General features: G+C 47.6%; 1 protein-coding gene across 4 annotated transcripts; it reads left to right on the top strand.

The window, feature by feature from the left end:
- The first annotated feature begins 560 nt into the window (after positions 1-560).
- On the top strand, positions 561-22,938 carry LOC101080201 (disco-interacting protein 2 homolog C). Of its 4 annotated transcripts, none has more exons than XM_029842951.1 (38): positions 561-1,481; positions 6,721-6,792; positions 7,343-7,447; positions 7,772-7,897; positions 8,937-9,206; positions 9,310-9,432; positions 9,723-9,869; positions 10,303-10,422; positions 11,371-11,568; positions 11,970-12,061; positions 12,617-12,727; positions 12,862-12,985; positions 13,171-13,280; positions 13,357-13,459; positions 13,545-13,609; positions 13,777-13,870; positions 13,956-14,075; positions 14,630-14,744; positions 14,985-15,124; positions 15,681-15,817; positions 15,904-16,112; positions 16,409-16,523; positions 16,638-16,839; positions 16,955-17,055; positions 17,176-17,256; positions 17,455-17,578; positions 17,658-17,779; positions 17,927-18,038; positions 18,149-18,258; positions 18,360-18,490; positions 18,669-18,837; positions 19,182-19,352; positions 19,495-19,556; positions 19,771-19,828; positions 20,777-20,851; positions 20,927-21,101; positions 21,191-21,314; positions 21,481-21,733. In XM_029842951.1, exons 1-38 carry the CDS (start codon positions 1,403-1,405, stop codon positions 21,731-21,733), a joined length of 4,845 nt encoding a protein of 1,614 aa, XP_029698811.1. In that variant the 5' UTR covers positions 561-1,402. The 4 variants fall into 4 exon arrangements, with proteins under 4 accessions (XP_029698811.1, XP_029698810.1, XP_029698813.1 ...); XM_029842950.1 differs by having other exon boundaries at positions 562-1,481; positions 8,916-9,206; positions 21,481-22,938; XM_029842953.1 differs by lacking the exon at positions 10,303-10,422 and having other exon boundaries at positions 562-1,481; positions 8,916-9,206; positions 21,481-22,938.
- The last annotated feature ends 225 nt before the right edge of the window (positions 22,939-23,163 follow it).

The following is a 23,163-nucleotide window of genomic DNA, read 5'->3' as shown; positions in this document are numbered from 1 at the left end:
TTGCATCTTTTTTATCTAATGTTAGTACTGAGTTTGTTAGGCTTTTATTTAAGTTAATCAGGAGTGCTTTGGATGTAGAAACTTTTCTATCAGTGTAAAAAGGATTTGTTGATGTACCTCATTCACATTCTGTCCAGTGTGAAATCACAGAATCTGAAAACACTGACTTTGGTGAGTGTTTGAAAACTATTTTAAACATGAATGTGTGCAGAATGTGCAGGTACCCGTGTGTTACTGATGGATGTATACATGACTGAACAGTACTAAAGTGTAGTGCACTTTGTTTTTCTCTGCTTTTTGTCATAACGTCTTCCACCCAGCAGGGGGCAGAATATCCATAAGGTTTATTGCTCTTTTTCGTCGCCATGCACTTGTTTACAATGAGGATGATTTCATTCCTGAGGGCCATAATGAATAAGATGAATAATACTAATGAAATAATGCGTGTTAGCTGGAGAGTTGATGCACACTTTGGTCTCACTGCCACATCAGTCTTGTTCAGCCATAACAGATCTGTTTAAAAGCCATTTGACCTTTAATTTTACATTATTCTGCCCAAATAATTTCAGCATCCAGGTGTGGGAACAGCATGCAATACAGATCAAAGTTTATGGCTGTAGGTGCTCCGCCAAGCCTCTGAAACTGAAGTGAATGTATATTTCAATAACTTTTACAAACATTTTAAATACTACATCTGCTGCCACCTACTATTAACACACAGTTTATTCTTTTCTGTTAAATGGGGAACTTTAAAAAATGTGTTTATCCGCAATTATAAAGATAAACTTTAATGGGAAGGTGAATGTTGTCTAGAAGGTGTGTGCAAATTATCACTTGTAAAATATATAACAAAGTCCATCCATGATTAAATTTATATTTTCAAGGATTATCCAAATTAATCCGGTAAAAACAAGATGGTGGTGTTTGACTCCGTCGTACTTCAGGTATCCGCCAGTACTCTGTAGGTGTGGCTGCTCGCTGCGCCCCCTGTCGGTGATGGTGTGCAGCGCCTGGTCTCCGCTTCCCTCCTCCAGAGTCACGTGACGCAAGCGGCAAGAAGCTGCAAACGGGGCTGACTGCGCGAGCCTCAACACCGCCGCCACCACCACCACCATCATCACCATCGGCTCAACGACCGCCACAACCGCCGCAGCGGCAGCGGACGGGGACCGCCGACACACCGGTGTCTTATCCGTTTCGAGGGCCCGAGCGCCATGGCGGGCCTCCGCTAAACGGAGAGCCAGATTTATCTTCTTTGTTCTCCCCCGACGCTTGGTAGTCTTTACGCGCCTCCACTGAGGAGGGGCCGCCGAGGAGACGCTCTCCCGTTCCGGGGGCAGGAGTAGGAAGGAGCAGCAGCGGCGGCAGCGGCCGATCCGCGGAGGTTATCGCCACAGATCCAATGGCGGACCGAGAGGCGTCGCCGATACCGTTGGAGATCCGAGCCCGGCTGGCGGAGCTGGAGCTGGAGCTGTCAGAAGGTAAGAAATGAATCAAAACCGCGGAGGAAAGCGCAGGCTGCCCTTCTCCGTTTTTCCCCCCATTTTTTTTTCCGCTTTTCGTTGTTTTCATCATCATCATCACCACCGTCATCATCATCGTCGTCGTTACCGCTCATTAACGCTCATCAGCGGCGTCCTTCTAACGGAATCCAGCCGTTCATTCCGGTGGCCCCTTCCTCCACCCCCCCTCCCGTCCCCCCCGCTCCTCCCATCCAGATGTTTGTCAGCCATAGCCCGGCCCGGCCGTCGCTCAGTAGCCGGGGAGGCTGAGGCCGGAGCGGGATCACGCTGCGGGACTCGGCCGCGGCTCTTTGTCTCGGCGGCTGCAGAGTTTTAAAAACGTTGGCGTCCGAAAAACCAACCCGTTGTTTGACCTTGAGATGTTGACACCGCCGCTCAAGCCTGCCTGTGTGTGCGTGTGCGCGCGTGCGTGCGTGCGTGCGTGCCTGCGTTTAAGCATTGCGATGCAACGCAGTGACGGTGCTTCAGATGTGATCCTCGCCTCCCTCCTCTGTGTTTCGCGGGGCCTGTAGAGCAGCTGAGGTGAAGGATGCTTTAGAATATGTGATCAGCCCCCCACACATGGGCCACAGCAGCGCCTCTGTCTTAGACAGGAGCAGCAGCTCTGCCTTATATAATGGAGGTGGCATATTTTATTCATCCGGGCTCAGGAGGCCCAGATGCTGCGCGCACGCCTGTAAATCTCCGGATATAGAGGTGCTGCGTGCGCCGGGGCGGCTGAATGTGCGGCTGGGATTTGTCACTTTTGCAGCACCTGCAGTGAAACCTGACTCACCTGCAGTGTGTGCAGCTCTGTTCAGGCTGTGGATTCTGCAGTAGCTGGTGGAAAATGTGAGGAGAATCTGAAAGATCCACACCCCCCCCCCCAAAAAACAACAAACCAAGCTCGGCACATTAAACTGCCCATTTTCCTTCTGAGCAGCATCACAGTCATCAAAGGCCTTCTTTTCCCTCACTGCAGTTGCATGCACACAACACACACACACACACACACACACATGCTGAGGTAAAATAGCTGCTGCAGGTCTGATGGGGCTTCTTATCCAGCTGAGGTTGTTTATCAAGAAGAAGCTGCTGCTGACTGTTGCTTGTGCTTTTAGCTTCCACCTGTTTGAGTGGGAGCACAGGTGAGCCGCGGCTGCAGGTGAGGCCGGTTTTGATGGGTCACCAGAGAAGCGTAACCAGTGGACAGCAGCTCAGGCGCCAGCTCAGCGTTGCTGGGATCGGTTGCTAGTTGTGTGATTGAGAGATCATTTGTACAACTCTTCGACGCCTGTGATTGGTCAGCGCTTTAAGGTTGCTCTTCTCTTATAGTGGAAATGAGACAAAGTACAGATGAAGTCCCCCAAAGCCAGTGAACATTCACCGAGATGCGTCGAATCACGGAGCGAAATCCCAGTTTTACAGGCGTCAGCGCTCTGCCGTGTCTCTAGATTTTGCCACTTTGTAATTAATTCTGGCGGATTCCGTTACTCCGGGAAGCGCTGAAACTGCGCAGGGATAAAATAAAGATAGCGATGCTTCAGATACACTCACTCAAAGAGATTCTCAGTGGGGAGAAACGGGTTCACCCTGTTGACGGATTAGGGATGCAGATCATCAGTTCCCCAGGATCGGACCTCCTCGCCGATTCGCTGCCGCTGTGAGATAAAACTTTGGCGTTTAACCCGTTTACAGATTAACCGCTGGATAAACTCTGCGGAGGTCTGGCAGGGAAGGCACAATCACATCATCTGCGACCTCCAGGCATCACGCCGCTGTTGCTGCCGCGTTGGAGTGTTTGTGTCGTCCTCGTTACCGCTGCGGTGGCCCCTGAGTCTGCGCTGGTGTGTTCATTAAAGAATAACATGCATCTGTGGCCTGCAGCAGTGCGTCTCAGGTCGGCGGAGCCTCATTTGTTTTCTGCTTCTGCTGCAGAAATCGGCAGCATTTACGGGTCTGTTGGTGAATAATCGGATTCGTCCTCCTGTGTTGTGTGTAGTCGAGCGAGTGGCGGCTGTGAACGGTGCAAATGACCAGTTTATATCTGCGGGACTGGAAAACCTGAGACTTGGCTGCAACAGGTGGCGTTGGTGGATCCTGAAATTTACCCCTCTGATTGCAGCTGAAGGTGATTTGTAACAACTTGATTTAAAGTAATCATAAAATGGCCCTGACGTGACATTAAGCATGTTCATTTCAACTACTTCTATCACTGACAACACTCAATACACTCATTTTGAAAGGACAGCTTCCATTTAGTGTTAAGTCTGTCTCCGCCAGCAGCGTTTCAGCATCCAGGTTGCCAGGTTACCACTGAGAAGCAGCTCCAAATGTTGCAGATCCCAACGGTCTGACGCTGCTAAACCTAAACGGCCTCGTTATGATTCTGTTCAGACGATGACAGGAACAAAACAAGGTTCTGTATAGAGGTGATAGATGGGGACGGCTGAAAGCGGACAAGAAGTTGCTAATTGCTAAGATTCAGCTAAGATTCAGCTACATTTGAACAACTTAATTCTAATTTATGCCGGCACGGACTTTCCAGGCGTTCTCTCCAGTTAGATAATGTTATGCCTGTTTGCCCGTAGCGCATTAGCACGTAGGGAGGTGGGTCACTGACTAGATAATGCATTCTTTTGAGAAATAAAAACGCCGACTCATCATTGCTAACATTAGCAATTCATTATCAGCGCTCGGTTCTGTATCATGGTGCTGAAAAGGTTCCGGCATGTGAACCATAATTGAGAGAGTACATCGGCCAAATAGGACGTTCTTGCAACCTAACTGCCGAAGGTCCTTGTTTACCCTAATTTCCCCATGATTTCAAACCAAGCGTGCAGCTTGGCGATGGTGATGGAGCCGATGTCAGCTGTCAGACCTGTGGAGATAAAAGGAAGCCTCCGTTTTTGTGAAGCCGCCTCCGCCTGAGTGACAGCTGCCTCTCCCGTCCCGCCTGTCGGCACCCGATGAGACTGTGCTGCGGTTAATAACGCCGCTGGATGTGAGTGAGTCACGCAGAAAAAGGCGTTTAATCGGGATGGAGCGGCTGTCAGTCATCGATGTCCGTCAGGTGATGCTGGAAACTTCGTGTCTGACTGAAGGAGACGGAGGATCGCGGTGAAACCTGCAGCTGCTCTCCTCATTTTATCGAAGTAGCTGCACATCAACAAAAAAAATGTTCAGCTTATGCTTGTAAGCTGATTATTGTGTATGCGCGCGCGGCCTCCTGGAGGTGGATTTGGTTGCCATGACGTCCCGTGGGTGGACTGTCTGTTTATAATGATGTGATAAGGACAAGAAAAGAAGAGATCAAAGAAACGTGTGACAGAACCCTTGGAAGCTGCTTTGATGCTGCCGTTTACGTCACAGCAGCGTGCTACAGACCATCGACTGTATGTTTATGGGATGTATAGGTCGGGTGACCTAAGGTCAAGACACAGAAAATGTAGTTTGGAAAATAACACTTTTCGACTTTTAGATTTTTTTAAATTCTTTTATGTAATTAGGTAGATTCCATTTAAATAAATACGCACAGTGACTCCAGCAGAGCTGCCCTCCAGGTTCACTGGCAGATGAAGAGCTTAAAGGTCAACTTTGATATGAAAATGGGACAAACATCTGCGGCAGAAGTTCAAAAGGGAATGGAGGGAAACAGGGAGCTCACTCCCTGAAGATGAAGACTGTGATGAACCTGAGGAAAGTAAAGACCCGACTAAAACACGCACATATGCGCTCACCCTGGCAGGTCTTATTAAACCACTTCTCACATCTGACGCTCCAAATCCAAGATGGCAGCCTCACCACCTTCTCCAAGAGAACCGTTGCTATGCAACTCTCTCCCTGCTCTGCAGCGCTGCAAGTGGAAGATGGCGTTTCCCCATGAGGCCCGACCGTGTGTGTGTGTGTGTGTGTGTGTTATAGAGAAAAAAACAGGAATTGAGAAGAGGCCTCTGCTCTCACGAAATGATTCCAGCCAGATGTTCTGGCCGTCCTCTCGCTCCGCGTGTGAAATAAACTTCTGTCTGTCTTTCCCTGAATATCTGTCCATCCTGCTCTTTTATCACATTTTCTCTCATGTTTAATTCACTTTTTTCACATCTCACACCCACACACACACCCACACACACACACATCAGGGCTCAGCAGCAAACCTGCAGCACAGTTGTTTCATTAAATCCCGAACCTGCGGCGGGGCGTCTGTCGGCGGACGCCACGCCGGGCTTGTTGAATCAGCATTCTCAGTGGAGACACGATGAGGTTTGTAGCCCAGAGATTCTCTCAGTTGGGACGACTTTATTTTTGAAGCTGACCCAGTGAAGATTCGGTTAGTTATTTGGCCGATGCCAGTCAGGCGAACTTTGCTGATTTAATCTTCCACCGAGTGTTGAGTCGAAACATCTCAACAATATTCAAATAAAGAACTTAATGTCAGTTTAAGACGGTGAAATTAGCCGTGCTGTAACTTCAGGGTGCTGTGATTGACAGCTTTTATAGAGCGTTGTGGACATCAATGGTTGCCATGGTAGCAACGAGCTTCTGCATAACCCCTCAGAGTCCTTCAGATGAAAGTCCTCACAGTGTCGACTGGTGGACAGTTGAACTTTTTTTGGCCTGGTAGTTTCACTGCAGGAGTCGATGGTGATTACTGGATGATGTGTAAAAACTTGACATCGTCTTCATTTTTATTCATCCTGTCCTTTATATCATGGAGCTTCAGGTTTGGCTTCAGTAAATCTTGGGCGCCATCTTCTACCTTCAGGCTCTAATTGATTAATAGAATTTTTCAAAAAAAAAGGACTGACTGACCTTCAGCAGACCATTACTCAGCACATTAGCTTTTATGCTAAGTCACTGTGGTCAGGGTTTGTTGCACACTGATTTAACAGGACGTGCACGTGCATTTAACGTGCATCTACTCGCAGACCCCAGTGAGAAACAGGGTGCGTCCCCTATCTTGGTGTCATTTACACCAACGGAGCATCAAGAAGAGGAGCTGTAATCATTTTTATAATTGAAGAATCCGATGCTGCCCAAGCACGTTTAACCATCCTGGGAGATTTATGAAGACTGGGAGAGACGGACCAGGTCGAGTGAGAGGAGACAAATATTCAGACCAAAAAAAATAACCTGCCCTAAAAAACTATTTTATGGCTGAATTAAACAAAAGCAGCCGATGTCACTGGCTCTCTCACTCCATCTATCTCTTTGTTTGCAGGGGACATCACTCAGAAGGGTTATGAGAAGAAGAGGCTCAAGCTGATCAGGGAATATATTCCACATGCTGGAGGTAATTTAGCAGCCTCTGATCTCCCCACACACATGTTCTTCTAGTATCGACCAGCGGATACGGTCGCGGTGATACTCGGCTGTCATCGATTCATCAGCTGCCGCCATTAGCGAATGTAGGCTAAGACTCCCCAGAGCTCAGCTTGGGCCTGCTCCTCTGTGTCTGGACGCAAACACACTGCAGTCACTCTCAGCCCCACACACACACACACACACACACACACACACACGTCATTGCAACTAAAATGCACATCCATCCGTCACACAAGCGGGGTTATTCTAACACTACAAAGGCATCACGGTCTTCTTTCTCAGAGGAAACATTCCACGTTATTATTATTATTTTGTTTTGATATACTTTGTTTCACTTGAATCAGAAAAATATGATTTTTCTGTGCGATCAAATCATCCCCATGTTTGTGTTTTTTTTCCCTTGCACTGCATTTTTTGCTTTTGTGAAACGTGAAATGTCTGCTTGTACGTGTTTATTTGTGTTTATTTGTGTGTTTATGTGTGTGTATGTCCGCCTGCTTGTACTTTTGCTTCTTTAGGTATGGAAGGACCCATGTCTCATCGGGCCCCGCTTGGCCCCCCCTCTGCTGCCCGTTTCCACCGGCGACGGACGTCTGGTACCCGAGATGAACGCTACCGGTCAGGTACAGAAGTTCCTCCTGCCAAACACACCAGAATAAACAGACTTTGGCTTTGAGTCGCATTTTACACTACAATAGATTCATTATTACAACAGGTAAATGGTTAAAGAGGAGCTTAATAAACCAGGTTAAACCAAAATAAAGAACATGGTCACTTCTTCATGGCAGAAGAATAATTTTAGTTTCACGCTAACCACATTTAGCTACAGCTGCCACTGTTTAATAATGATTCTCCCTTGTTTTCATTTCTGATTGAGTTCTATTTATCGGTATTTTAATGAAAAATCTCACCCTCCCTCCCTCTGTCGCTCTCTCTCTCTCGCCCAGATGTGCACACAGAGGCAGTGCAGGCTGTGCTGGCCCGACATGTGGAAAGGAAGATGGCTGTACCGATGCCTTCCAAGAGACGCTCGCTGGTGGTGCAGACATCCATGGACGCGTATACGCCTCCAGGTGACGACCCACACACGTGCACACACTCAAAAAAGTGATGTCATCAGAAATAGCGCTGGGCGATATGGCTGAAAACCGTATCAGAATACAACTGTTTTATATCGGTCATAAAGATAATTATTGAGATTTTTAATGACCAATTTAAAATAAGGACCACACCCAGAAAACACCCACGATAAAGAAAGCCACATGTAACAAACGCTTAAGAAAGCGTAACAAAATAGTGCGTGAAAACGGAAGCATAGAGAAACCCCAGAAGAACTTTTTCTTCTGCAGGTTTAGTACCAACAATGTGCGCCGTGTTTTGTAAAGAGGAGAAATGAAAGTTAAACTGCCGAGATGATGAAATGGCGCAACCGAACGCGTTACTGATGGGCTGTTAGTGCGTCGCTCTGCCTGGTCAGTCATCACTCTGTGGTGGGTTAGAAGATACAGTTTTAAAGCCACTCGGCAAGTCAGAGTGAAGCAAACAACCTCCTCTTTGTGACACCCTCTGATTCATGGAATTTCCGGGTATTAACCGTCAGAGAGGCCTACAGATGTGAACACAGCTGGTTGTTTCATCTCTTTAGTGTGATCACGCATTAGCACGTCGCCTCCCCACCGCCACTATCAAACATTTGGCTTTTTTTTCTCGTGTTTCTGTTTTCATGCAAACTCACTGAAGCTGCAAAAGTTCAGATTATTGTCTTAAATGTGCTGGAACTGTCCCTCACGTCAAGTATCAGCATGAGCATAGTCGCAGCTGATTACCTTATTTGACCATTGATTCAATTCTAATGATGGAAATGTAATACACTTGTTCGCCGGTCATTTCGATCTTTGCCAGGATTATTTAACAGATGGGACATTTTGGCTCGATCTGGAGAGAATCTGCCTGTTGTACTGCTGACATTTCTTCAGCTAATTGGAATTTTGTTAAGATAAAATTTAAAGGTAGCTGACCCTGACTTCCTGTGTGCTGTGTTTCAAATAATGTTTCCCATGACAAATAATGGCGGTTACTGACTCTCACCAGGCCTGTCGCCCCTGTGCTCAGACTCGTCGTCGGGCTCGGAGGAGGAGGCGGGGCCAGGAGACGACATGTCTGGTATGGAGCACTGGATGAGTCGGCCTTCCCAGCTAGGCCCCGCCCACCTGGGCTCCACCTCCTCCTCCTCCTCGTCCACGCAGAGTGGCGGCAGTGGCAACGCCGGGCGCCTGGCCGACTCCCTGGCACACGCACATATCTCACACCTAGCACACACACACCTGGCACACACACACCTCGGCCACCACCAGCAGAGCCACCTGTCCCAGTCCCACCACGGTAAAGGAACTACTTTTTATTTACCATAAGCCTCATTATTGTCCCAAGTCTTAACCAATCAGTGACCAGCCAAACACGCACACTCACTCCTGCGTACCTGCAGGTATTGGACACCTGTCTCTGAAGAGGAAAGGAGCTCTGAGCGTCGCAGAAAACGGAGGGTCTCTGCGGCGGTCCTGCGAGTTTGGATCAGACATGCTGTGGCCGCCGCCACTGGAGTCAGAAGGTGAGTCCGGCGTCAGAGGTCCAAATCCGAGCTGAGATTCTCCTGATTTCCAATGACCTGAGCACCTCTGACAGCTCCCGGTACTCTGGATATTCTGGATCTATGATCTGGATCTAACTCTGCTGTTGAAGACCCTGACCCTGACGTCAAAGTCAGAGGTCTTTGTTGCTGATCCCACACGTGTGTGTGTAGCGGGGATGTGGCAGGACAGCAGGGCAGTTGTTCTGTAACTGCCCATCATGGAGACAGTGAGTCACCGGCCTGTGTTTGTCCCCGTCTGTCTGCTACAGAGAACCACTCAGCCCCGCCGGATGTGACAGGCTACTCGTCCGACTCGTCCCATTCCCACGCCGAGCGCCACCACATGTCCAACATGGGAACCATTGCCAGGAACACGCAGAAGTACGGCAATGCGGAGCGCATGGAGACGGGCGACGGTAAGAGACGCCTCCCACGTCCGTGTGAGACCCGTCGCACCTCCAGCCCGCCGCTGGAAACCGCCAATAAACATACCGATTAAAATAGAAACTTTAATGAGAAGGTGAGCTCAAATTGGACCGCTGCCTTAGAGAAATGACCAGTTAGACTGTCTGTTCATGTCACTCCCCTGGATGAACAGATTGGACTTTTTGAGGCATCTCTTCACAACCATGCAGAGGAAACTGGAAAACACATTTTCTTTGCACGATGTTGTTTTCTTAATTTTCATCCTCCCAGCAGCAGTTTTTCTGATCACAAAGCACCTTTTAGTTTTTCGAAGCATGTTGCATATTTTCTGTTGATCAGATAATGAGGAGCGCCTGTTTCCTGTTCCAGTGTTGGGCCCAGAGCATCACCCTCACAGCGTGTGTGTGTCTGGGGTTTTTGCAGGTGTTCCGGTCAGCAGTCGTGTGTCAGCTAAAATCCAGCAGCTCGTCAACACGCTGAAGCAGCCTCGCAGACCTCCCCTTCGAGAGTTCTTTGTTGATGACTTTGACGAACTTCTGGAGGGTTAGGACTCGTCTTTGGCTCTGCATGATTCATGGTTCTGTCTGTCTGATTTAAGTTTCACTCTGTGATCCAATCTGTTTTCATTCTTGGGAGTCATGAGCGTTTCTCTAAAGGGTTTTCCAATCAATACAGATTGTGCTGGACGGCGGATAGCGAGCGCTCAAACGTCTGCACTCGTGTCGCGTTTACTGTTATTGACGAGGGATAAACACCTGCCAGCGCTAATAAGGCAACGGGTCAAATAAAAGTTGGGCTTTTAAAGCTATACTGAGGAAGTGAGCTTATTTGGGCTTTGATCCGGAGATGAATGAGCTATAATCGACTCTTCCTGTGAACGTTAAAGGAATGTGGAGACGGTCCATCATGAAATGGTCTTTGTTCCAGAGCAAGAGAAAATGCCTTCACTGTGCTGGGTTTTTCGTTTTACGTCAGCCTCACCCTCGTGTTTTCCATCTAAAGAGTCACGTGGAATCGTGTGGATTCCATAACTGGGACCAGATGATCTGCAGGCAGCTTCATATAGAACACAACTATTCAATTTATGGATGCATGCTCTTAGAAAGCTGGTGTTTGGCTGCTTTTGCATCTCTATGTCCTCATTCCTAGTAGGATGATAGCATAATTTTAATCTGTCGTGTCAGTAATTTAGTGTATATCTGGACACGTCCACGTGTTGCTGTGGTGTTCTGAGATGTCGCGGTGATTAGGTGGAGATCCCTTGAGCTTCCTTCTCTCAGACATTTTGCTTGTCACACAGCAGTCTGGTTGTACATTTAACACATTCCCACAGTGCATCTGTGTCAGTTAAAGATGCAGCCAATTACACGCGCGCTATTACAGCTTCTGTTCATGAGCTTAAAGTTTCCATGCAGCTTTTCTGAATGATTGAACAGCGAATGTTTGCTAGCTGCTCTCTATTGACAACATCTGTCCCCTCCTGATCTCCAGTCCAACAGCCAGACCCCAACCAGCCTCGACCAGAGGGGGCAGAGATGATGCTAGTACGAGGGGAGGCGCTGGGAGTGGTCACCAACTGGCCCCCCTCTCTGGAGGCAGCGCTCCAACGCTGGGGAACCATCTCCCCAAAAGCCCCCTGTCTCACCAGCCTGGATACAGCAGGGAAGCCCCTCTACGTCCTCACATATGGTAACCAGACCCTCCTGATGTTGATTTACTCCACTGAGAGTTGGACAGTTCCCTGGTCTCAGAATTCTGGGTTTTCCTGCTGTTGGAATCACTTCTGAAACATTCATTAAATTAACATTAGAATAGTCTCACAGCTCTAATAAGAAAACTATTTTTATTGTTTAATATAAAGCCGCTTTGGCCATCTGGTATTTCTGTACCCTTGAACCTGTTCACCCAGAGACTGTTAAATACTTAATGCAGAGTATAATCCTTTTTAAAAACAAAAGGACTCTCTGGTGAGCTCTTCTGAGGGCTCCACTATCTTATCGACTTTGTATCTTTAAAATAGAACTCTAAGAACACACTCTCGCATCCTGTCCCCCTCTCCTTCCTCATGTCCTGTGTCCTGCTCCCTGCAGGGAAGCTGTGGTCTCGCAGTATCAAGCTAGCATACAACATCCTCCACAAGCTGGGCAGTAAACAGGAGCCCATGGTGCGACCGGGGGATCGGGTGAGTCATGCTCCTCCCCCGCCTCACACAGATTTCAGGCCTTGAGTTCAGATCTGATCACCGTTTTCATTTCCCACTTCTAAACAAATACTGCGTAGAGTTTTGATCAGATTATCGCCAGTGGTTTTGATGTCAAATGGAACATTTTTATGTAGCAATAATAATAATAATAATGGTGCTCTTTAAGTCTCATTAGCTATTACGCATTTTTGACTGAAGGCAAACATCATTTGCATGCATACATGCAAACAGGAAGCAACAGCCTGCAAGCTAACATATCTCAGGCCATGATATTATGCTAAGCCTAAAGCTAACCTGTCCAAGGTCATAATCCCAACAGACTAATTAAACCTCATTTCATGCTGTAATACTAACATCCTTAGGATAATGCCGAAAGGTCACGGCATGGCAAAGACTATAGTTGTCACATAACGCTTTAAAATTGAGGTGAAAGCCAACTGGTTACAATGCCAGTTTTATTTAGCTTGCATTCTTTGTTCTAATTAACCCACAAACGTGACTAATTTTGTAACCAACATCTGTTCCATCCCCCAGGTGGCGTTGGTGTTCCCTAACAATGACCCAGTGGCCTTTATGGTGGCCTTCTATGGTTGTCTGCTGGCTGAGGTGGTCCCTGTTCCAATAGAGGTTCCTCTTAGTCGCAAGGTACTTTTCCTCCACTGTAGTTTTCAGATCGCTCCGCATGTTTAATTTATCTGTGAGTCTCAGGTAATTTAATAGTTTAGTTGTTACTGCTAATGCTTTTACCCCCTCCCCCGTGTGCTTTTAATGTCCAATAGGATGCTGGTAGTCAGCAGATTGGATTTCTGCTGGGCAGCTGTGGGGTTACTGTGGCTCTGACCAGTGATGCCTGCCATAAGGGTCTGCCCAAGAGTGCAACAGGAGAGATCCCACAGTTCAAAGGTGAGCGAGAAAGTCATCTATCAGCACATGCCAACAATGGATGACGCGTTTCTGGGTGGGGGAGGGGCGCGGTGTTCAAAGAGATGGCGGTTTTAATGTAATTTACATTTCACCGTGTGTTATCTGACCCAGTTTTCTTTTTTTTCTGGTTCATTCTTTTTCCTTCTGATCTCATTCTGTTGCAGGTTGGCCCAAACTGCTGTGGTTTGTAACAGAGTCAAAGCACCTCTCCAAACCTCCGCGGGATTGGTTCCCTCACATCAAAGACGCCAACAACGACACCGCTTACATCGAGGTGCGCCGAGTTTCCTTAGCAACAAGGTTGTCTCCACGATCACGCAGTCGCTCATCTGTCTGTGTGTCTGTCTCAGTATAAAACCTGTAAAGATGGGAGCGTGCTGGGAGTCACGGTGACCAGAATTGCTCTGCTCACACACTGCCAGGCTATGACGCAGTCCTGCAGCTACACTGAGGGTAAAACACACACACATACACCTGCTGTGCGTTTTCGTGTCAGCATTTGTACTTTTAAACCCTTTTACCCTCCGTCCGTTTGTAGCGGAGACCGTTGTGAACGTGCTGGACTTCAAGAAGGACGTCGGCCTTTGGCACGGCATCCTGACGGTGAGCTCTCTCCAGGGGTCACAACCTTTTGGGTTGCAACTGATACCGTACCTGCTCCTCCATTAGTATTATTATTTTAATTCGTAGTAGTAGTTGTATCTGTTTTTTTATATTTGCTGTGCCAATAATTGCTTTTAAATAAAGGGCTTCATGTGTGTCTTTTGCAGAGTGTGATGAACATGATGCACGTGATCAGCGTCCCCTACTCGCTGATGAAGGTCAACCCTCTGTCATGGATCCAGAAAGTGTGCCAGTACAAAGGTCAGACACCAATGCAGCGCAGCCTCACCCTGCCCATCACTCCGGTTAAACGCTCCTTCTCTCCGTCTCTCTGTCCTGACTGTAGCCAAGGTGGCGTGTGTGAAGTCCAGGGACATGCACTGGGCTCTGGTGGCCCACAAAGACCAGAAGGACATCAATCTGAGCTCGCTGCGCATGCTGCTGGTGGCTGATGGATCTAATCCCTGTAATGTCCCTCTCAGACTCCTTCACCAGTATTAACAGAAGCGGCTGTTGAGAAACTGATTGATTCTCTGGGGAAGTGGGAAAACTGGGTCACTTCACAGGAATAGAGCAGGATGAGGCTAACGACAGACATTTGGTTGAACAAATGAGTTTAGTAAAATGAGGATGAAATCTAACATTTTTTACTATTTGCCTTGTTCTTTTTAGCTCGGAACTAAGGGTTGAGGGTTTTACCTCAAACTAAACCTACAGTTAGAACAAGAATGAAGCTATAGGTGATAATTCATGGATTACTGGATTTTGCTCCTGATCAAAACAATGCTTACTTGATTTATATAAAGCAAAAATCTAGAGAAAATCTAATGAATTTAAAGGTGCACTGCGCAACTTTGCAGTGTGTATTTTTCATAACCTTTCAACGACTTCCTTTATCTGCTGCCTCAGCACAAACTGTGGAGCGTCTTCATTATTTAATTAAATGCATTTTTTTTTAAACTTGAGGAAAAGTAGTTCCACATTTGAACCAATTCTGAGAGTTGTGTTTCCATCTGTTAGGGTCCATCTCCTCCTGTGACGCCTTCCTCAACGTCTTTCAGACCAAAGGGCTGAGAGCCGACGTTATCTGTCCCTGCGCCAGTTCCCCAGAGGCCCTGACTGTGGCCATCAGGAGGTAAGCACACACACACACACACAAGCTCACTGATGTTTGACTTGAGAAAATAAAGATTAGGTAAGACTGATTGTTGGACACATTCAAGCTGCAGCTGGAAGGGAAGCAAAATCACCTTGATCGCCCCCTGGTGGCAGACTGATTCCATCTGCTGGCATTAAAACGAATGTGTTTAAGCAGAATCATTTGGTGACCTGAGCTACTGTTTTCTTAATAATCTGTATGTGTGCGTGTGTGTAGGCCAGTGGAGGACAGCAGCCAGCCTCCAGGTCGAGGTGTCCTGTCCATGCAAGGTCTGACGTACGGGGTGGTCAGGGTGGACACGGAGGAACGCCTCTCTGTGCTCACAGTGCAGGACGTTGGTACTGTGACACCAGGAGGTACAAATCAAGCTTTCCAGTCATTAGAGACGCTTTACCTCCTGTTATCTTTTATGACGTAGTTTACCGTATTATTTTCATTTTCTACTCTACTATCATGTACAATCCTTTGATTTCGTTGTGATCCAGCCCCACCGAAGAGTTAAACTTCAGCCTTCAGCGTCGTCACGCACCAAATGGCAAAAAAACCCATTCAGTCCATTAAATCATAAAATTAGTTTGAGGGGCGTGTAAATGTGCAGCCTCTCCTTCGCGTCTCCTCCAGATGAAACATGTGAGTCTTCAGTGCTGCCTCAATCTGTTCTAATCGACCTGAGTTTCTTTCCTGGATCAAAGTCATTCTGGTACTTTAACAAGGTAACAGATGTCATTAAAAGGCTTCCGAGACATGATCCATCAGCTCTTCAGACACTAATGAAGAATCGCAGACATTAGGCCTCGGAAATGCAAGTGTTTGTTGTCAGATAATCGGTTCTTTTTAACCACTTTTTTTAATATTTGAATGGTTATTTTAATATTCCCGATGAATAATATGCCGTTATTGTTCCCTCTGCAGGTCTCGTGTGTGTGGTGAAACCAGAAGGCCTTCCTCAGCTCTGTCAGACCGATGAGATCGGTGAGCTCTGCGTCTGCTCCATCGCCACTGGCACCTCTTATTACGGCCTCACAGGAATGACGAAGAACACCTTTGAGGTGCGTGTTCACCGTCTGAGGGGTACGACAGTAGACTTTGGTGACGGGAGGATCGCAGCGTTATCGTTGATTGTCTGTGTTTGTAGGTTTATCCAGTGACTTCTGGCGGCGGGCTGATCAGTGACTACGCCTTCGTGCGTACGGGCCTGCTGGGCTTCATCGGCCCCGGTGGCCTCGTCTTCATCACTGGCAAAATGGACGGCCTCATTATGGTTAGCGGACGGAGGCACAATGCTGATGACATAGTGGCCACGGCGTTGGCGGTGGAGCCCATGAAATTTGTCTACAGGGGCCGGTGAGTGGGATGTTTAGAAGTCACCCAAAGTTTAAAGGAACCACTTGAGTCCAAGGTTGGCACGTTTACTGGCAGCCTGATAAATGAGCTGCGAACCCGCTCGTAATAAATCTAAAGTGGAGCAGCAGTGGATGATCCAGAATCAGTAATAGAACCACATTATTCATCTTGGAGCTGACGGCCTGAACAGAGCGGCAAAACGGTCCAGCTTAATCGGGAATCAGGGCAAGAACAGGTGTGTTTTACTGTCTTAAAAACCTGAGCGTGCTGACGTTTCACCGTGGCCGCCCCTGCAGGATAGCCGTGTTCTCTGTGACAGTGTTGAGGGACGAGAGGATCGTGGTGGTGGCCGAGCAGAGACCCGACTCCACAGAGGAAGACAGCTTCCAGTGGATGAGCCGTGTGCTGCAGGTCGGTGACAAAAAACATCAACATATATGACAAATGAAGTGTAGCAGGAATGAGGGTGGTCGTAACTTGAATCCTTTCTCTCTGGCTGGCTGTCTCTACCCGTCTCTCTCCCAGGCCATTGACAGTATCCATGGGGTTGGTGTGTTCTGCTTGGCTCTGGTCCCAGCCAACACTCTCCCCAAGACTCCTCTGGGTGGCATCCACTTGTCTGAGATCAAACAGTTGTACCTGGAGGGGGGGCTTCACCCATGCAACGTCCTCATGTGTCCCCACACCTGCGTCACCAACCTGCCCAAACCGCGGCAGAAACAGCCCGGTGAGACCCCGACTGCTGGTTTACTGCTCACAGGTTGTTTAGGCTGGAAATGATCTGTACTGTAATCTGTGTGTGTGTGTGTGTGTGTGTGTGTGTGTGTGTGTGTGTGCTGCAGAGATTGGACCTGCCTCTGTGATGGTGGGAAATCTGGTGTCAGGGAAGAGGATCGCTCAGGCCAGCGGCAGAGATCTGGGGCAGACTGACGACAATGACCAGGTAAAATACACACACTTCTTATCTCTTTCGAAGAGTTCTACGTTATCTATTATCAACAGCAGGTATCCACATATCATACATAGTTCTACACATCTCTGTTTGTCACTTCCTGCGTTTCAGTTCCTGTTTCTGTCAGAAGTCTTGCAGTGGAGAGCTCAGACCACACCAGACCACGTCCTCTACACCCTGCTCAGCTCCCGGGTAACGTCACACCCTTCCGACCTCCTTCCCCACACAGCGACAGGCTGTCAGTGTCATTGAAGCTGCAGTAATTCAACTCAAACCGAATATTGTATAAAATACACATTAAGAGTTAGAATGTTTAAGTCGAAGCTTTATAAAGTGCATTTTAAACACCCGCGCCACATTGAGAAAGAGCGGTTATTCTTCTTCCTGCAGGGGGCGGTGTCGAGCTCCCTCACCTGCCTGCAGCTTCATAAGAGGGCTGAGCGAGTGGCGGCTCTGCTGATGGAGCGAGGAGGACTGCAGGAAGGAGACCACGTTGCTCTGGTTTACCCACCAGGTCCGGTGTTAAAACACACGTTTGGGTGTCGCGATGGCGTTTAAAGTTTGATTGAGAGACGTGAACACCTCTGCTGCAGGTATCGACCTGATCGCAGCGTTCTACGGCAGCCTGTACGCTGGCTGCGTTCCCATCACGGTTCGCCCACCTCACCCTCAGAACATCTCCACCACCCTTCCTACCGTCAAGATGATCGTCGAGGTCAGACATTTGTTGTTTTTTTTTACATATTGTTTTCCTACAAATGCACTATTGAGTTTCTTTGATGTGTTTATTCTGAGTGGGGAGAGTTAAAAACATGGTTGAATGATGGCGTGATTCTGGAACACTTCCTGTCTGTCTCTGCAGGTCAGTCACTCGGCCTGTGTGATGACCACGGCTGTCATCTGTAAACTGCTGCGCTCTAAGGAGGCCATGGCCACGGTGGACATCCGGAACTGGCCTCCTGTCCTCGACACGGGTAACACAGACAAGCCTCGTCCTGCGTGTTTTATTCATGAAATGTTCTCATTTGTTCAGCTGAAATTATTCCAATTTCTGGTTACATTTTTTTAAAAATTTGTGCTGTAGATGACCTTCCAAAGAAGAAACCGCCAGCTCTTTACAAGCCCACCAACCCTGATGGCCTGGCCTACTTGGACTTCAGTGTGTCCACGACGGGCATGTTGGCCGGAGTTCAGGTGAGTTCTCTCTCTCTCTCTCTGTCTCTCTCTCTCTCTCTGTCCCTGTCAGAAGATTATGCCTCCATCTTTACACCTCCGCCCCGTCTGTTTGCCTCCAGATGACCCATAATGCAGTGGGAGCCTTCTGCCGGTCTGTGAAGCTGCAGTGTGAGTTGTACCCCTCCCGAGAAGTCGCCATCTGTCTGGATCCATACTGTGGCCTTGGCTTCGTCCTGTGGTGTCTGTGCAGGTCAGTCAGTCCGTCCCGGAGCAACGATCAATTTCTCCATGAGTTTGTTACTAAGATTTCCTCCTGGTTGTGGTAACTGGCCAGTTTTGACTCTGTACACACGTATTAGTCATTTGCAAAGTAATTGTATGATTGCTATTATGAGCTGTCTGAAGGAGTTTTGTGCTGTTTTTCTCAGCGTGTATTCAGGCCATCAGTCCATCCTGATTCCACCGGTAGAGCTGGAGTCCAACCCGGCGCTGTGGCTGCTGGCCGTCAGTCAGCTGAGGGTCCGCGACACCTTCTGTTCCTACAGCGTCATGGAGCTCTGCACCAAAGGGCTGGGCCTGCAGACGGAGGCACTCAAGGTTAGTGAGTTGCGTAAAATCTGAATTTTCAAAGGCTGATTTACTGTCTGAAATTGCAAATTTATGTTTGAATTTTTAATCTAACCTTGTCTTTGATTGATGGGAAATGGGTTCAAACAGATTAGCAGTAATAAACTGACCTCATCTGACTGAGATTTATTCCATGACAGCTTTCCCAGAATGCGTCAGTATAGTTGAACCTAGCGTTAAATGACTTCAGTGGTCCTCCATCTCCACGGTAATGAAGTCACTCTCTGCCTCGGGCCAGGTCTAAGCGCTGCTGACACTCTCAAAGCTGCAAACTCTCCAAGTCACTCCACGTTGAAGGTTTGATTCTGTTCCAGGCTCGGGGTCTGGACCTGTCCCGGGTTCGGGCCTGTGTTGTGGTGGCGGAGGAGCGTCCCAGGATGTCACTGACGTACTCCTTCTCCAAGCTTTTCAAAGACCTGGGCCTTCACCCTCGCTCGGTCAGCACAGCGTTCGGCTGCAGGGTTAATCTGGCCATCTGTCTGCAGGTAAAAGGCCTCAGATCCACACGTTCAAAGGCGACCTGACATCTGATAGCTATCGTTAGATTAGCAAGCAAAACATCCACGAGGTTAACTTTGATGGACGCCACTCTTCACATGCCGATGTCTGCGTTGTGATTGGCTGCAGGGCACGTCAGGGCCAGACCCCACTACGGTGTACGTGGACATGAGAGCGCTGCGACATGACAGGTACGACTGTCTGGCCACAGATCAGCCTTTTCACCTTCAAAGACATATTTGAAAGCTTTTAAGTGGCAGGAATAAAACCCTTATGTAATATGCTAACTGCAGAGGACGCTAACAGACTCTATCCAGACAGAAAAGGATAATTAGCTTCTTTTGATTAGATTTTACTTGCACTGAAATTAACTTCACGTGTCTCACACATCTGATTTTGTCTCAGGGTTCGTTTGGTGGAGAAAGGTTCTCCTCACAGTCTGCCATTAATGGAGTCGGGAAAGGTGAGCCTGCGGCCACTGAGGTCGTGTGAGATAAAGCCCAAAAATGTGCCAATTAAATGCTTTCATTCCTGGATTTATTTTCTTTAAGCTGATCAGGGATGATTCATAACCCAACAGAAGTTTGGGTACCAGCTGAAGATGATGAATTTTGATATTTCTGCCTCCTCCCACAGTCAGTGAGTCAGACAGACTTCAGCAACAGACTCCCAACTTCACAAAATCAGTCAGAGCTTCCAGAAAAGACTTTAATTCCAGAGCACCTGCGCTTTACTTGATGCTCTTGCTGCTTCCGACCCTCCAGAGGGAAAAAAAACCCAACAACTTCAATTGAAAACCAGTTTTGAAATGATTAAAATGTTTCTTTTCACATTGCCTAGCAACTGAGGAAGTCAGTGAGTTCAACACGACTCACAAATGCTGTAACGCTGCCGATGAGAGGAGGAGAGGGATGGTTGTGGGCATCGATTCAGTGGGGGAGAGGCCGACGTTTATCAGGAATATTCATCGTAAATTCATCCAGATTCAAGGCGACCTGTGCAGATCTGAAATCAGCTCTGCAGAAAGTGAATCTGTGGCTGCTGATGACTCCTCTCCTGCAGCCGGACGAGAAGTTGACGTGTTCTTCCCCCACGCAGACAGCGAGGACATCACGTGTTCCGAGCTGGTCATCGATCAGATGTCTGTTTTGACTCATTTCCTGTGGGCGGTGGGGGGGGAAAAAACAAAACATGTGACCAGTCCCAGCTTCATTTTTTTAGCTGAATTAACAAGAGAAACCAGTAATGAACTGTGATGTGTTCAAGGACCCGTGTTTACAACCCTTATTAAAGCTTTGATGTGAAATTGGAACGATTATGAAAGGTTGACAATCGGAGCCGCTCTGACCCTCGAATCAAACGGCTGATGCAGAGGCGGTAACCGTAGCAACCTTTATTTTGTACCCACCAGATCTTACCAGGCGTTCGCATCATCATCGCCAACCCAGAGACCAAAGGGCCGCTGGGAGACTCCCACCTCGGAGAGGTCAAGCTTCTCATTTTCTTTCACTTCCTGTTCCTCCTGCTATTTTCTAAACGCCTGTGGCTGCTCCTCCTGCAGATCTGGGTGCACAGTGCTCACAACGGCAGCGGTTACTACAGTGGTTATGGCGAGGAGGTGCTCCAGTCTGACCACTTCAACTCCAGGCTCAGTTTTGGAGACACGCAGACCGTTTGGGCGCGGACAGGCTACCTGGGTTTCCTCCGCCGCACTGAGCTCACAGACGCTAACGGGGGTGGGTGGTTTTTGGCTCGTCCCATTTTTCTCCTCTAACTGCTCTCGTACAGCCGTAGAGTCCGTTCAGCTTCTGCTTCTCCTTAACAGAGAGACATGATGCTCTGTTCGTGGTGGGAGCTCTGGAGGAGGCCATGGAGCTCAGGGGGATGAGGTACCATCCCATCGACATCGAGACCTCTGTCATCCGAGCCCATAAGAGCATCATGGAGTGGTGCGTCTCCGTTTTTCCACATAATCTTCAATCTGATGTTTATAAAACATGTTAGGTCTTTACATAAAAATAACTCACAGTGTTCCTGAACATCCTGATCTTTTTTATTATTATTGACTTGACTCCCCCTGCTGGTAGGAAATATAACCACACTTGTTGTCCTCAGTGCGGTGTTCACCTGGACTAACCTGCTGGTGGTGGTGGTGGAGCTGGAAGGCTCAGAGCAGGAAGCCCTGGACCTGGTTCCCATGGTGACTAAGGCAGTGTTGGAGGAGCACTACCTTATTGTGGGTGTCGTCGTAGTGACAGACATCGGCGTCATCCCCATTAACTCACGCGGCGAGAAACAGCGCATGCACCTCCGTGATGGCTTCTTACAGGACCAGCTAGACCCCATCTACGTGGCCTACAACATGTAGCGTGTGTGTGTGTGTGTGTGTGTGTGTGTGAACGAGAGAGAGAGAGCTAGCATGCATTTGTATGCCGTTCATATCGCAGTTGTTGTTCATTTATTTCTCTAAATCAAGACGTACTGTATTTTGGATCCCGTGTGTGATGTGTTCTTAAGCTGTCTGTTTTCTTTTAAGTCGTGTTGTGCCCGTCGATTGGCTGATTGATCGGCAGATTGATACATGGTCCTTTTTTTACACCCCCGTTCAGTCTCGTGGCCATGTCACCCGTCGCTGTAGAAGGCCTTAGGGGAACACTGTGTTCACAGCGGTGGCTGCAGCCGTCACGCCGCGTCGTTTTAGGAGGTTAGAGAGACCGTGTGACATCACGTTTTACTGGTGACATTTTTAAGATTTGTGACATTTCAGTTCGATCAGGGGCAGTGAGATTATTGTAAAATTATAAATACTGTACATAAACATAATAATCTATATGGAGCGGTACCTAAACACAGTGAGGTAAAGTAGCCCCTATATGCAGCTCTCTCCACCTGCACCGTGTGTGTGTGTGTGCGCGCGAGTGTGAGAGAGAGAAAGACAGGGACTAGATTGTGATTCATGCAACAGATTTTATTGAACAAATGTTTTATGGAGCAAAATTAGTTAAAGCCATTCATTGTATTTTTTTTTTTTAAAGCCAACCTGGAAGATGGGAAGAAGAGAATAGTAATATTTTCATCATCATTTGAGGAAACCTGTGATGTAATGAGAGATTAAATGGAATCAGAAGGGACACATGAGCTGTCAGCCATGTATTTATTTTGTTTATTAAAGGGGATTAAATCTCACCAGGACAAATTGTTTCCCCTGTTTAAACTCTTTGACTATTAGCTATTCTAAATATCAATAGATATTCTTGAGGCATTTGATCTCCAACTTGCTTCTACAGAACAGTTTCATGGGTGTCCTCAAACCAGCTGTGAATTATAGGAATTACATCACTGTTCATCTCTTTGTGTGTCATCATCAAGAGTGTTTGTAGCAACATCGTAGTCGTGCGTGTGTATGAATGTGTGTGCACTTGAGTGGAATGTAAATATTGTTGATTTTGTACGGTACAAGTGTGTGTGACTTGTTTTGTACACATGATAAAAAGATAAAATGACACTTTTATAAGAGCCTGCTATTGGCTCACGTCACACTATACAGTGCAATAAAGTGCTTTGATTGGCTAACGCTTGGGCTGCTTTATTTTCTATTTGATTATTTTTGTGTATCAACATGAAACTTATAATTTAGGGAAGTGTTTTAATATTAAATCGCTTCTGAAGAATATGTTAATTATGCTTAACATTGCGGCACATCGCAGGGGATTTTGGGAAATGAAGTTTTTGAATAGTCATTGACAGTGCTGTTCACAATTTGACCACACGGCGTCGCTGTTACCCCATATTTGCCTC

The sequence above is a fragment of the Takifugu rubripes genome, chromosome 10 (genome assembly GCF_901000725.2).
Source record: "Takifugu rubripes chromosome 10, fTakRub1.2, whole genome shotgun sequence".
NCBI classification, from domain to species: Eukaryota; Metazoa; Chordata; class Actinopteri; order Tetraodontiformes; family Tetraodontidae; genus Takifugu; species Takifugu rubripes.
The sequence above is the reverse complement of the archived record's forward strand: the minus strand, read 5'-3'. Positions and strand labels throughout refer to the sequence as shown.

Bases quoted from the DNA above. Each gene is read 5' to 3' on its own strand.
- LOC101080201 (XM_029842950.1), top strand. From the start codon at position 1,403: ATGGCGGACCGAGAGGCGTCGCCGATACCGTTGGAGATCCGAGCCCGG. The intron at 11,569-11,969 runs GTAACCAGACCC...TGCTCCCTGCAG, and splicing joins CCTCTACGTCCTCACATATG to GGAAGCTGTGGTCTCGCAGT. The intron at 18,039-18,148 runs GTAACACAGACA...TTTGTGCTGTAG, and splicing joins GCCTCCTGTCCTCGACACGG to ATGACCTTCCAAAGAAGAAA.